Source organism: Python bivittatus, unplaced genomic scaffold, assembly GCF_059951505.1.
Source record: "Python bivittatus isolate LINGU-HERP-01145 unplaced genomic scaffold, Pbiv_v1 ctg000700_np1212, whole genome shotgun sequence".
Taxonomy (NCBI): Eukaryota; Metazoa; Chordata; class Lepidosauria; order Squamata; family Pythonidae; genus Python; species Python bivittatus.
In genome coordinates this window covers 71,034,613-71,048,715 of record NW_028277098.1, presented here as the reverse complement: position 1 = coordinate 71,048,715, position 14,103 = coordinate 71,034,613, and the positions used below count along the sequence as shown (strand labels likewise).

The following is a 14,103-nucleotide window of genomic DNA, read 5'->3' as shown; positions in this document are numbered from 1 at the left end:
AAGAGGCATTTGTTATTTACCATTTGGTGACATAAATATGTAGGAATCTGCCTATGTGAAAGAATGGGAAGCCATGTTCTGAAAAAGGGTGGATCTGGGAGTGAGGTAGGGTTGAGATTTTGAAACTTACCAAAGGGTAGCAAGATGAAATCCAGTTCTTATAAAATAACTGGGTATATGTGTGTATGTGCATCCCCCAGAGCAAATGAAAACCAGTTTCAGAGATGAGGACACTGAACCTTGGTCGTGGTGAGTTCGTCATGCTTCCTATCTACAGTCCCCTTTAAATTCTCTTCACTCTGCTCAAGCATAACTTATATGGAGCAGAGGGAGGGTGCCTTTTCTGTGATGACCAATTGTATCTTATGCATAAAACCTAAAACAATGTATATAACTGAATGGCTTAAATGCTGCTCTGGTAACATGTATCCTGCATTTTCAGTGTATTTTCAATTCCCCAGTGAAAGCTCATCCCTTGCAGTATCTTATCTAATTTTGGCCTCTTCTGATGCACTAGAGGAAAAGAAAGGGAAAAAAATCTACACTCAGAAAAAAAAAAATTGCCTTAACCTCTATTAAGCATTACATTAATAGACACCATGAAAGTGCCATTCAAAATGCATCCACTTCACTTTAAGAGCTAATCAAGCTACTTGTGAAGCTGGAAAGCTATTCACCAAGTACTCTAAATCTAGATTCCCTTTGCCCTACTGCCACTTTTAACTTACTCTGCGGTTTGCTTCGTATTGAGGACCATGACATATGTCTATCATGAAAAGAATAATTACTGTATGTGCATTTAAACATACTAAACACCATTTATTAGAGAGTAGGCTCCACTAAATTTGGCATGCATTGAGATCTCATGAAGTGGGAGGAGAGCTGCTAAAAATCAAGCTCAGAAGTTCTGTTCTTCAAGCTACTAGTTGTGATTCATGCCTTCTATTACTTTTTTACAATGAGGAATATTTTTCATTTCTTCATTTTTAATGATAATCATTAATTTTGTTCTACAGTTCTTCAGGCATTCTATTTAGTAAAACTGGTGTTTTTTATTTTTTACTATTTATCACATCTGTTCTTTAGTTTACCCCATACTTACATGGAATATTGTTGAGGTTGTTAGTTTAATGATATTATTTGTTTTCCTTAATTTAATTTGGAATTTTGCAAGAATGCCATGATCTAAGCTACAGTCAACACCAGGTCTTGCTTTTGTTGACTGAGTAGAACTCCAACTTTACTTCAAAAATATTTATAATCAATTTGATTTCAGTGCTGTTTGTGTGGCAGTGCCCATGTGTAGACTTGTTTTTTAGGTTGTTGGGAAAAGGTACAGCCATAAACATCAAATTATCCTGGCAGAACCCTGTGTCACCTGCTTCATTTTGTATATCAATCCTTAATTTTCTCATTATTCCAGATGCTATTTTCCTTCCAACTTTAGCATTCCAGTCACTTATGATAAGTATGATGTCTTTTCTGAATATTGTATTGAGATGGTGTTGTCACAGGAGGACTGATTGCAGGTTGGTAAGTTTGGCTAAAGACAATTCGTGCCATTTATGCACCCTTTGCTCCTACCTCCTGCTTCATATGTTCCAAATCCATATGGCATAATTCCACTACAATCATATATACAGTGGTGCTAAAAAGTTTGTGAACCTTTTTGAATTTTCAATATATTTGCATAAATATGACATAAAACATTGTTCTCCACACAAGTCATGAAACTAGACAAAGAGAACCCAAGTAAACAAATGAGTCAAAAATCTTATATTTGTTCATTGATTTATTGGAAAATGATCCAAAGCTACATACTTCACAAACTGTAGACAGGTACCAATGTTCTTTTTGGAGAGTAGTGGTTTTCTCTTTGCAGCCCTGCCATGCATACCATTGTTGTTCAGTGTTCTCCTGATGGTAGTCTCATGAACATTTTTGCCAATGCAAGAGAAGCCTTTAGTTCCTTAAAATTTACCCTGGGCCTCTTTGAGATACCTTGCTCTTAGTGTAATCTTGGTTGGTCAACCACTCCTGGGCAGGGTAACTATGGTGTTGAATTGCCTCTATATACAATCTGCTTGACAGTGGACTGGTGGAGTCCAAACTCTTTGGAAATAGTTTTGTAGCCTTTTCCAGGCTGGTAAGCATCAACAACTGTTTTTTGGAGATCTTCAGAAATCTCCTTTGTTCGAGCCATGACACACTTCCGCCTACCTGTGTTGTAAAGATCAGACTTTGAGAGTGAATACCCAGAATTCTGTTCTTTAAATGAGGCAGGACCTCCCACACTTACACCTGATTATCATCCCATTGATTGAAACACTTGCCTCTAAATTCCCCTTCAAATGAACTAATAATTCTAGAAGTTTACATAAATTTGCCACACACAAATATGTAGCTTTGGATCATTTTCTTCAATGATAGGCACTTCTGATGAAGCAGAATTGGGCAATGCAGACTGTATGTGGTCTTCCTTGTCACTCCACTTTTTATCATCAGATATTGCTCTAGCAGATTGTTCTTTTATGAGATATTCTGAGATACCACTGCAAATATAAATAACCTAATTATGTATGTAAATTACTTGAAAAATCAAAATATTGAGCTTTCTATGTTATGCATAATGTTGTTTTCAGTACTAAGTGAAAAACTCTAGGAAAAGTCTGGGCTGAACTATGTAATGTCTCTGTGGTTTTCAGAGTACCTAAAAAGCAGTCAAGATGACTTGGAACTTCTTCAAAAAACATCCCAAACCTGAACCCATAATAGCTGTTACTACAGGTGGTACAGTATCTCCCACCACTACGGTGGCACCGGCAGTCTCCCTGGAAAATGCAACGCAGATCTTAGGCCCAGTGGAGAGTACAGAGGATACGTTTGCAAAATTAAGAGAAAAGTTCATGAATGAAATAAGTAGTATACCCTGTAAGTAGCATGATCTTATTTTGGACATATCTGGTATTAATATGGTTCCTGATCTAATTGTTCCATCCTTACAATTTCTAACATTTTACATATCTGTGGAATGCAGAGGTTAGCTGCCCACCCAATCTCCTGCCCTTTTTATTATAAGTTGCAAGAAATATAAGTATTTATTGGGTTAAGGAGGCCAAACTACTTAGATACACTTCTTGAGAAAAGTAGTGAACTGGCCTGAAATATTTTTTCATTGTAGTGAGTTTCTGCTAAGAGAAAAAAAGAAAAGAAGGGCCTCACTAGAAAGGATATGGTAATTTCAAGGTGAAATAATGTAGAGTAATTTGTTGCAAACATACTGACTTAATCTTTACTTTAATCTTTACATACTGACTTAATCTTTAATCTTTAATCTTTACATACTGACTTAATCTTTAACCTGGAGGAATGACTATAGAAAATCAAAGAGGGCAAGAAATGTTCTACGGTGGGAAAAGGTTCTATATTGGAAATAGATTATCCATTTGAGGGGTGACATTCAGAAATATTATGAGTGGGTCATAACTACCTAATTATAGAGTATCTTCCCAACCTTGTTGCTTCTAGCCTTGCAGCAGTAATGATATCTTGCAAGTTTGAGCAGAGATTGAATCTGCATTCAGATAATGGTCCCAATTTGCTTGGCCATTGTATGTTTCTGTGCTTCTTTAAATGTGTGTTTTCAGTAGTTGCTTTTAATGTTTTGATATAAGTTGTGTAGGTGACCCTGGCTTGAAAGACATAAAAAAGAAATGCCATTAAAAAAAATAAGTTGGGTGCTCCACAGCATGAGATGAAGCACTCTGCAAAGAGCCTGTCCTCAGATATTGAGGCAGCTGCATCCTCTGGAAGGCTCAGAGGAGTTGCTTGAGAATCTTCCTCTGCCATTTTTCCTTGCATATGAAGGCACAGACATGGACAGAAATAGCCTGGGTAGGAACACACAGGGGGGCTTCTAACCTGCTCCTTCAAAGGCTCTGCACAGCCTTAGAAATGATATTTGCTGGCTGTGCATGTAATGTAAACCTCTGGCTACACTTCCTGCTACCCCTCTCCCCATGTTCTTCATATATTTTCACAGTGCCGCCATGGGCCCTGATTGCCATTGCTGTCGTTGCTGGACTGTTGCTGTTGACCTGCTGCTTTTGCATCTGCAAGAAATGCTGTTGCAAGAAGAAGAAGAACAAGAAAGACAAAAAGGGGATGAAAAATGCTATGAACATGAAAGATATGAAAGGCCAGGTGAAAATATACCATTGGATGAAGACCAGTTGGGAAACTGCAGTTATTAAGATATGGGGAGCAAGCACTCATGTTTCTGGTGGGCTGAAGTTTGGGCGTACCTAGAGATGGGAAGGCCCTGAAAAAAAAATCAGGAAAAAGTAACCACCAGTGGAGGGGGGGGGACCCAACCAATACCCCCCTGTTTTCTGAGTCCTTTTTAAATTAAAAAAAAAAAATGTTGTAAGCTGCTCAGAATCGAGTTGGGTGGCCATAAACACAAGAGAGCAAACAGACAAACAAATTGGTATGTCTTTGCAAATATACCAAACCAAGAAATAAATTAGAACAGAAAGGATGGAGAAGTTTGTCTCACAACTGTTAGTTTTAGTAGTCAGTGAAAAATGATTCTTAAAAAAAGATCAGAAAAGGTAGAAGATCAAGGTAGTATTTCAGGTTGAGGAGGTTCAGAAAATGAGGTTGCTAGGCCACTGTTTCATGTGGCAAAATATATATTCTAAGCTTTGTCCCCCCCCCTTTTTTTCTGAGCTCTTTTTAGAAAACAATTGCTTTCTGTATTTGATAAAACAGAAGTCAGAATCCACTTTATTTTATTGTGTTATAATCTTACTTTACTACAATATCACAGTTTAATTTTTATTACAGCTTTATTTTACTACAGTATTGTAATTTAATTTTACTTTACTTTATCATTTTATTTTAGCACAAAAAAACATTGTTTCTTATGTTGTTGCTATTATTTTGGCAGCCAGCTTTTCCTGTAAAGGCAAAAATAAAGATATATTTCTTTCCTTAGAAACCAGGAGCTTCTAATTCCATTTTTAACAAATATTTTTAAACATTTATTGTCAGAAACCTGTACTTCTCAGTTGTACACATCAAGCATTTCTTTATGTATTATTTATTTATAAATTTACAAATTTACAAAATGTATTAACTACCTGAATTCTAAAGGACAGTAAGTGATACACAAGTCTAAAATATAGTACAGAATTAATATAAAATACACATATTTTTCAAACATTTTTACAAGTAACCATCTTATATATTTTAGAAAGTAATGAAGTATATTTCAATCTACTTCTACTGCATATATTTTAATATTTTCCTAAATTTATGGAAGATGTTTCTAGGGAAATAACTCTTTTTTTTTCTCTTTGTCTCAAAATTTCTAAAAACATTACACCTCTAAGCGTATGAGAAAGCATGACAATGAACTTAGTTCCTGCTATGCAGAAATAACTTTTCTGTGTCACCTAGGAGTGCTATATTCACCCTCTTGCTCTTAGAGGAAATATAGGATATAAATTTAACACACAAACAAAAAAATAACAGTGGGGGCAGAAGTAGTATTTGAACCAGATACTTTTGTGCTTGCAGCATCAGCCACTGTGATCTTGAGGCTATTCAAAGCAATTTAGCCTTCAGCCTGTTCCTGTTTTGGTTCCTCAAGCTGATTGTGGTGTAATCCATAAATAAAATGCAATGGAGTTGCTCCTTAGCAAAGGAGGCTGTAGACCTTTATTCTTAAGTTGAAGACAGATGATCATCTGCTTGCTTTTATAACTGTTACCTACATTTCATTAAAACAGGTGCTAGAAAATACAATAAAACTAATCCATCTTTATAAAATTATTATAGATTAATGTAGAGATGTAGACAGTGCAACTTGAGGGCTGCACGCAGCCTGCCAGCATTCCTTTTGTGACCCCAACATCTTCCAAGAATGCATGCAACACAAAATGTGGAGCTTTTCTTTTTGTATTGGAGGAGGTTAGAGGTCAGAACAGCTGCTTAAATCTTGCAGATTTGAAGATCCCACTGAAAACTCATGAAACCTCATCCCAAAACATTTTAGTCAAAGTTGGGAGGGCAGTTGAGCTGGGAAAGTTGGGCACCTCTAGTATCATACCTAAGGAACCATCAGCATTAGCAACAACATAGGCAAAAGATGTACCAACACAAAAGTAGGTTTTCATTTGACAGCAACCTTAAATAAGGAGAGAGCTAGGGTGTCCATCAAGAAAAGCATCATTCTGGCTGCTGAATAGTGACTCTGTGGAAAACGTGGCACTGTCAAGAGGATGTTTTTTATCAGATAGTGACTGGGGATTCTCATAATTCAACACATCTTGAGCGGGCCATGTAGGGAAAGCTGCACTAAAGAAACCTGGGAGACACTGTTCTCATAAAGACAAGAAAGCGTTCTTTCTGCTGAAATTAGGATGGCTATAGCAGCATAGTTAGAGCGCCAGTTTGGTGTAGTGGTTAAGTCTTAACCACTTAAGACCAGGAGTTCCAATCCTGCCTTAGGCACAAAGCCAGCTGGGTGACCTCGAGCCAGTCACTCTCTCTCAGCCCTAGGAAGGAGGCAATGGCAAACCACTTTCGAAAAACCTTGGCAAGAAAACTGCAGGGACTTGTCCAGGCAGTCGCCAGGAGTCAACACTGACTCAAAGGGACCAAAAAATAAAAAATAAAATCAGTATAATTAGGCATATCACACTGTAATACTGGGTTAGGAAATTATCAGTTTAATACATTTAGAAAACCCTCAGTTTTCAGAAGCCCATCAGACTTTAGCCATATTCAGGCATTCAGAATTCCAGAGCTCTCCACACTTTTGTAGACAATTGCCTATTAAGCATGATTGGCTGCAAGAGAAAAACAGTTGTGCATTCAGTCTGTGGGTCTTTGCGTCCATGTGAGTAAGGGCCCTGCCTGGCTCATGATGAAGCCAATGGCAGAAGCCATTGTAAGCGCAAAGGTTTTCTCTCGCATATTTTTCTCAATGTGTAGTACAAGTAGGAGACTATCATTATTTGTATGACATTGGCAACATGGATGCTTCCCTGAGTGCTTCAGATTTTAGAATGCCTGAATAGAGCTTTATTATCTAATGTTTTGTTTCATGCAAGCACACTAAGAAGTATTATTATGTGGATGGTATGTATTTGCTGGACAGATTCTTAGCTATGTCTTCCAGATTTTCTGTAGCAAGGCCATAGCAAAATAAGAATAGGAAAGTAGGGACACAAACTACAGGCAAGTATCCTTTTTACCCCAACCTGTTGGAGCCTGCAATGATTTGAAACTCTAATCACAATTTGCCAGTAAGTTTTTTGGGCATATCCTATAGAATACTTCCTAATAGTCTACATAAAGGAAGGAGATGAAGGGGATTGTTATTAATGTATCCCCAACACTGAGGTGAGTTTGATAAACCCTCCTGTTAGTCTTATTTATAACCTACACCCTTTCCCCCATTAGCAGCTATGATTCCATTTTAGCCTGTTGAGATAACACAGATGGAAAATTACCACTCACAAAAAGCGCAAGAGGATTTGTACAGGGATGGTCTCAGGAAGCAATTTGTCAAGGACCATCTGTAAATCTCAGCTCATAAAAATATCTTGTGTAGCATCCAATTTGAAGCTACCATCTCAGTAATTCCATCATTTTATGGTTCAGGGTTATACTGTAATATTTATTTTGTAAGCAGCAATCAAACTAGCTCAGCAGCAAATCACATTAGCAATTAATCTTGACAAACATCAGGCTATGAATGGTGATGGGTTCTACTTTCTTCTCTCATATTGGGGCATTTTGCTTTAGTAATGTGGGGAATAAACTAAGAAACATTTTGTAGCCCATCACTCAAACTACATTAATCAGGCATTTTGCATGAGGTACTTTAAGGATGCAAAACCCCAGTATTTTTCATCATTTAGATCCCCCTGTTGTGTGTAACTATTGTAGCCAGTTTTGAGCTGGACCCTCTCCACAATGGGTTTCCTCAGTGCTGAGATACAAATCAGTTCTCTTGCCAAACATAAAATACAGACATCATTTTAATTAAGGTATAAATAGTAGCAAATGGACTGTAATTCCCATCCTGTTTCACCATGGAGCATTGATCTGGTAGCTTAGGGTTGAGGATGTAGCTGAGGGTTGATGAGAGCTGGAAGTCACTTATTGGTCATCCCTGGTTTAGAATCACAGACTTGAAAGATATATTGGAAATCTTATCAAACCTCCTGCTCAACACACCATCTGCAATATAAGATGTAGCTGCAACTTCCTTGATGGAGTCTACCATTTGCCAAGGCCATCTTCTCGTGCTAGAATATGTTTCCTGTACAATCTCCACCTGTTATTTCTAGTCCTGCCCTCTAGAACAATAAAGAGCAAGTCTGCTCCATTTTCCATGTGACAGTTTTCAGGTATTTGCAGATCCCAATAACCTCTCTCCTTTTCTCTGGCCTAATCATATTGTGGATGTATGTTTTTACAGGCATACAAGAATAGGTACTCGTAAATTCTCTGAAGAATTGCAGTAAAGTTGGCAGAAGGCCCCAGAAGATGTATGAAAAGTTAGTGTTATGAATCACATCTCTAATTATTAATGAACTCCTATGGCATAAAAAGGCCTAAAGGTTAGCGGTGGGCTGGATGCTTTACATGTTTGAGGACCCAGTTTTGACTCCTGGTATTCCAGTGCCTGAGACCCTGGCAAGCTGTCAAACAGAGAAGACAACACATGGTGAAATTGGGTTTAATCCAGCTTCCTAAGAACAGAAACCATCTGGTTGCTTTGCTTACAATTTATCCAGTTCAGAGCCAAAGAACTAAATGCTCTCATGCCCATGACCTCTCTCTCTCATTATGAATATGAGCATGTTCCAAATTAAAACAGTCAACATATATGGGATCTACACTTTATGAAATAATTCTCAGATGCTATTATATTAGGGTTTACAGTTCTTATCAGCACTGCTTTATTCATGTCTGAGCAAATATTGATTCCAACACTCAAGATTTTAGACAGAAAACAGTAGCGGTTATTAGTGTGGGATATCTAGATGCATCAGGGATTAAGACTTACAACCTCTCAGACATATTTACTTAGCAAACAGGAACCATGGTAAGGATGACAACTAAAAGGCAGCTAAATTTCACAAGGACATTTCCACTGAGGCCCTCCAGTCACAGTAAGAACAGTTCAGTATGTTGGTACAGCATATGATTTTCCCAAATGCCTCCTGGTCTGACAGGACAAACACAAATGGAAGAAGTGATGAATTGTAAGGAGAATAAAAGCTTTCATTAGCTAATTGCAGTGACTATTTTGCTCCCATTTCTAGCAAGGAAGACTGCCAATAGCAAAAGGCAGAAAGAGAGCTTTACTCCTCTCTGTAACCTCTGGAAATCTAGAAACTCACTTGGCTAGATCATTGCAATAGCTGTGTGTCTTTTCTTTGCACTTTTTCATTCTTGTTCTTCATAAAGGGCCTTTCTAGTCACAGGATAGGTTGTCCTTGAGTTACTAATTGGCTGTGTTTTCTCTGTCTCTTTCTCTCTCTTTTCCCTTATGTATTTCTGTGCTTTTTTTTTTTGGCTTCCAGAGAAACACAGGTCTACTAATTACCTTCAGTTTTCTTGTATGGTGCTATTTACCATTAAACAGAGAAGATGAAATTGGCTGATATAAAATACTATCTTTTGTTTCTCTCTTTGGATTAAATGAAACTGAATGCAAAAAATAGTGATGTGCCTTAAGCCAAAACAACATGCATTGATAAATAAACTTTTTGAAAATGACCCCCCAAAAGATGGCCACTTCAGTTTTGAAGAAAAGCACAATGGAGACTTACTTAAGTATTTATGTCATGCTCCTCATTGAGTTGAGGACCTTACACTTGCTTTTACAGGGACACAGTCCAGATCAGTAGCATTGCAATGGAAAAGGGGGCTCCCTCTTCACCCAGTTTCCTTGGGAAATAAGTATGTGATTTAGCCAACTGCATAGGTTGCCACTGATTTCCTTTCCTATAATCCTGGAATGAGTAGGTCTCTAAAACTACTAATTAGCTGTGATACATCCTTCAGCATGCTCCTTTTGGCTTTGCTAAATCATTATAGTAGCAGTGCCTGAGCTGTCTATTCATGCAGGAAGACACAAAATGCAAATAAATCCAGGTTAGCCAACCAGTTCTATACAAAAAATATAAAACAGGCTTAAAAAGTGGAAAGGAAGGAAGGAAGGAAGGAAGGAAGGAAGGAAGGAAGGAAGGAAGGAAGGAAGGAAGCCTATTTAAGGAATCTGAAACAAGCTACTCTGGCCCAATCGGCTCAGTCAGGATTCCTGACTCAGCAGTTCCTGACAGAGTCAGCCAAAGGTGTCCAAAGCAGCCAGGAGAAAAGACAGAGCAGAGGGCATTGCTGCCCTCTCTTGGGGTGGGGTTGCTCAACAGCCATCCTTCCAACCAGTGGGCAGCACTAACCTTCAGCAAGAGAGATGACTGTGAGGCAATTCCTGCCAGTATTTATTTAATTGATAAGACTGGCAAGGAAATGACCACTCTTTCTGTCAAATAGTCTTGTGGGTTTGCAAAGAGGTGGTGGTTGGGAAATAACTAAAAGGCACTAGAAAATGGAAGAGCTTCCCTAGCCAATTCAGAGGAGATTTTAGATATGGCTTGTCATAACCTGATCTGAACAGGATGCTACACACCAAGTTTTACTTTGAAATGTAAGTGGCCAGCTTAACCACAACATTTCTTTTTTTAAAAAGCTGAATTTAATAAAACCTATTCTAACTGGGGTAGTCCATCCTTTGTATAGTATGCCTTGGAAGGTGTGGAGTCTGCAGTTTCTCAGGAGCACTGTGTGGTGTTGATAATTTGTGAAGTTTTTGTGTCTATAATGCCCTTCTCTTCCTTCTCTGTGCTCTCTTTGTCCTCCTTCTGTGTTGTACTGTCTCCATCTTTTCTGACTAACCTGGATGTCAACACACGGTAGGTCCTGTTCCATCAACTCCCTTTGAGGCACAAAAGGGACAAGGGAAGAGGATTTATGGGAATTAGTCAACAGTGGGCCCACATTTCATACTTAGACTTTGTTTAAATGATAGAGTTAAACTTGATGTTGCACTTCAACTGAGAAAGATTTTTAAAAATCTTTAATTTCTGGTTAAGGGAAATTAGAATTATACAATCAGAATGAGGTACAATCCAAGCACAACTTTTCACTAACTGAAGTAGACAAAATATTTTATTGGATTACCTGTATCTCATCAGAACTGAAGTTCTACATGAGTTGAGTTCATGGAGAAAGCATCAAAAGGGCTTCTCAGTGACACTACGAAATGTTGAAAGAATTATCCAGCATTACTGGCCTGCACATGCTTGTGAGATGTTCTGGGAAAACTGCCATTTTGAGAACAGACATTAATACTTATTTAACCAAATTTGATAACATTTAATTTTAGAAGTCTGAGAAAGAACAATGAGTGTGTGCCTTGGGGAATCTGCATGCATGTGCATGTATGAGTGTTTGAATCTTTTTTTTTAAGTGAAGTAAGAAAGAAAACATTAGGGTTATTTAAGATCCCCATTTATTTGCCAATCCCTTCAGTGAACATCCATTGCTGTTTCCTTATAGCCAGTACATATCGAAGCTGCTTTGTCTGCCTTGGCTACTCCATTTCCGGTAGATCTCTCATTGGAGATCGGTGTCATTTGCTAACATGTACGTTCTATAATACAAGCCTGGCTCCCTCCAGGTGTATTAGGACTGCAGCACCCCAGATACATTTGACCATGCTGGCTGAGAATCGAGGAAGGTGTCCTCTAAAATATTTAGTGGTTGCTAGGCTGGAGAAGGCAGAATTGCACCAATTGCCCTGTTGCAGTGCTTTCTCTGAAAGTTTGTAGAATTTTATCTAATCCCTGCTGATTAGATAAGAGTCCTATCACTGTAAAGTTTACGTGCCAATCATTTGTAAAGATAATATTTGCCTTTTTAAAAAATATATATATATTGAAGTGTTCAAGCTGTATTCTTAACTAAATCTATCAATAAAAGAGATTTCCCTGCACTTGAGGTATATATGAGAGGAATCAAAATAGTTGCATGCCAATTTTCTTAATTACAATTATGAAAGAAATACTGCTGAAGAAACTCAGTTCCCTCTCCCCTTTTCATTTGGCCTGGAAACCCATGTTCCTATTCCTACAGTAAATCTGAGCTTCTGTACTAACATAACACGCTGTGTGTGTATGTATGTGTGTATGTATGTGAAAACTACTTAGGCTCTTGATGTATAGTCACTCTTTACAGAATACTGTATTCCTACTTCTTTTCTAGAACAAACAGGATGATGATGATGATGGAGATGGTGATGAGGAGGGAGGAGAAGAGGAAGAGGAAAAGGAACCAGAGAATCTGGGCAAGCTGCAGTTCTCCCTAGATTATGACTTCCAGGCTAACCAGGTAACGTATACACATTAATAAATGTAAACAAGAGAAATCTCATTCTAACTTCCTCCACTGGGAGTGATAATGATGACAGAAGCTCATCCCTCTAAAAATTTGCAAGAAAGTAGGCCTGGAATTGCTGCCAGGCCTTGGACAGCTCTGAGCCAGCCTGAGAGCAGCACTAGTAGTGCAAGGGTCAGCCTGATGGCGTAAAGTAGTATGAAGGCCCAGAAAAGAGTGGTGCACAGAGGTTTTGATTTGAAGCATCAGGCCATAAGTGCTTTCTCTGGGTACTCTGAGGCCAAGATGGTTTCAGAGTTGCAACCACCATCTTGGGTGTGGTTGCCTCAGCTCTTCTGGTTCTTTCAGGCTCCTGGATCATTGTACATCTGCAGATCCCCAGCAGTGGAAATAGCTGGGACCTCTGAGGAGGTTTTTGGCTTGCTGGTAGAAGTTCAGGGTCTGTGGTTGCTGGTGTGAGGTACCTGTAAGGATTTGGGACTTTACTGCAGGCTCTCCAGTGACTTATCCTGAATGAGAACACAGATTCTAGGTGTAGACCAGCAGAGTAATATGGGGCCGACCGGTTGATTACTGTGTTTTAAAAATGTGGGCTTCCCTCAGGCAGCACCTTCTTATCTTTACTGTCTGGTGTCACAGAAATTAAGAACATGCTCCTTGGGATGTTTTGACCTGTTGTCAATAACAGTGATGGAAGGGTATTTTCAGAACATTTGAAAATAGGTATAGATGAACACACTACATCTGCCCTTTAGTCCATGTCTTTCTATAATGCTTTTATTACATAGACAGTAAGTCTATTCTTATAGTTCCCTACTAGAAGGCAAACTCCTGGGAATTCTTGATCGAGGCAGGTGAACGGCTTACCTGAATATTTCTAAATTTTAATTTGCCCAAACAATATTAGAATAAAATTTCTATTTGTGCCTAATTATTAATCATATGGATTTCTTCAAATGGAATTCAAAATTCAAAACAGCTCCCTCCCCTGCCTCCACATAACAGAAAAGGGGATTAGGAACTGAATAGTAATAGAAGTGAGATGCTGGGTTAAAGACAGGAGGACTAAATCAGATAGTTTCCCACTTTGATTGGAACGTGCTATTGCAAGCCTTTTTGTTGCTTTCTTTCCCAACAGCTCACAGTAGGAATCCTCCAAGCAGCTGAACTCCCAGCATTGGACATGGGGGGTACATCTGACCCTTATGTCAAAGTCTTCCTACTTCCGGACAAGAAAAAGAAGTTTGAGACCAAAGTGCAAAAGAAGACCCTCAATCCAACCTACAATGAGACCTTTGTCTTTAAGGTAAGACTTCTTCTAACCCAGATATTTTTTGCACAGTTAGCTAGTATGTTGACCCAGCTATTTTGCCTTCAGAATAATTTGTGTACATCAGTGATCAATACCCAGCCTCACCCAAATTGGAACTCAGTCCAAAAGGGGAAAACGGATAAATGAAATACTAAAGCTGAGAGTAGCAAAACAAATACCTGAAACCCTATTAAACAATAGAAGATAGTATTGATGTAATAGCCTACCAGTAAATGAGAAAGAGTACTGAAACATAATGGAGGGAAAGATTAAGAAAGTGGATTGAAATTTCAAAGGCAAGGATTAAA

At 38.4% G+C, this 14,103-nt stretch overlaps 1 protein-coding gene across 1 annotated transcript in view; it reads left to right on the top strand.

Moving 5' to 3' along the window:
• SYT2 (synaptotagmin 2) overlaps positions 1-14,103 on the top strand; it is a 51,336-nt gene that overhangs the window by 19,108 nt on the left and 18,125 nt on the right. Inside the window, exons 2-5 of the mRNA XM_007421171.3 lie at positions 2,706-2,931; positions 4,043-4,203; positions 12,352-12,477; positions 13,622-13,789. Coding sequence (XP_007421233.1) covers positions 2,727-2,931; positions 4,043-4,203; positions 12,352-12,477; positions 13,622-13,789 — 660 coding nt within the window. The 5' untranslated portion in view covers positions 2,706-2,726. The remainder of the gene's footprint in view (positions 1-2,705; positions 2,932-4,042; positions 4,204-12,351; positions 12,478-13,621; positions 13,790-14,103) is intronic.